At 46.4% G+C, this 952-nt stretch overlaps 1 protein-coding gene across 1 annotated transcript; it reads left to right on the forward strand.

Moving 5' to 3' along the window:
* Window positions 1–202: 202 nt before the first annotated feature.
* Window positions 203–391, forward strand: H257_04747 (hypothetical protein; the record flags this gene model as incomplete). Its single annotated transcript, XM_009829369.1, has 1 exon — window positions 203–391. One exon carries the CDS (start codon window positions 203–205, stop codon window positions 389–391), a length of 189 nt encoding a protein of 62 aa, XP_009827671.1.
* Between the last annotated feature and the right edge of the window lie 561 nt (window positions 392–952).

Raw genomic sequence — 952 nt, forward strand, 5'->3', positions numbered from 1 at the left:
GGAATACAAAGCTCTCCAAGGGTGAAAAGCATTCCTACCGAATAACGGCCGTCCTTAGGATTCGTCGCGACGGCCTCAAGCTCTCAATCTTCGAGTGCCACCTCAGCAAGGAGGCACTGGAGACTTCCCAAGTGCTTGGGTTTAATGTAATGCCTTTACCTGCGAACGCAACATCGCACTGCCACTCTTGGACGTCTCCATCATGGTTCCCTTCAAGCGACATCTGCGAGACCTATGGATTGCAGAAGATATCAGCGACGCTGAAGGCGGTGACCAAGTACCAGCGAAGGTCAAGCGTATCACGCTCATTAACCGAGCCATGAAGGCATGGGATATGGTCACCCCTGAGGAGGTTCGAGGTAGCTTCTTCGAGGCGATTCCGAAGTCGTAGTGCATGGGCCAAGTGCGGCTGTGCCGCACCAATGAATTGTTTTTTGCCTCTATCGCATTTCTAAACTATCTCCATTTCTTAAACGATAGCTCTTGGTTAGACGGTCATTTTGGCACCAATTTGACGTTCATAGCTATAAAATGAGTGAGCTATCGATGAAAAACGTTCTGGACTATGTATACACGCTTCCAGGTACAGTATATTTCTTTCCAGAGTAGTACTGAACATGAGGATATTAACAAAACGGTTGGATGACATGAATCATATTTAACTCGTACCAGTCATTGTTGAACGATCGCATGATGGTTTAGAATCGAAAGATTATTATGCTTGTGGACAATGCTCCACCCCATAAACCTGACGACGGCACGGTGTTGTCTAAAGATGTGGTCAAAATGTTGCTACCAAACACTAAAGAATACCTGCAACTACAAGACGCCGGTATCATCGTGTAATTTGAGGCTAAGATCAAGCAGCGACATCTACAAAATGCTCTGGATCTAATTGACTTGGTCATGTCGGGACGGCAAGACAAGTTGTGTCAACGATCACCGTGACGAA

The sequence above is a fragment of the Aphanomyces astaci genome (assembly GCF_000520075.1).
Source record: "Aphanomyces astaci strain APO3 unplaced genomic scaffold supercont1.8, whole genome shotgun sequence".
Taxonomy (NCBI): Eukaryota; Oomycota; class Saprolegniomycetes; order Saprolegniales; family Verrucalvaceae; genus Aphanomyces; species Aphanomyces astaci.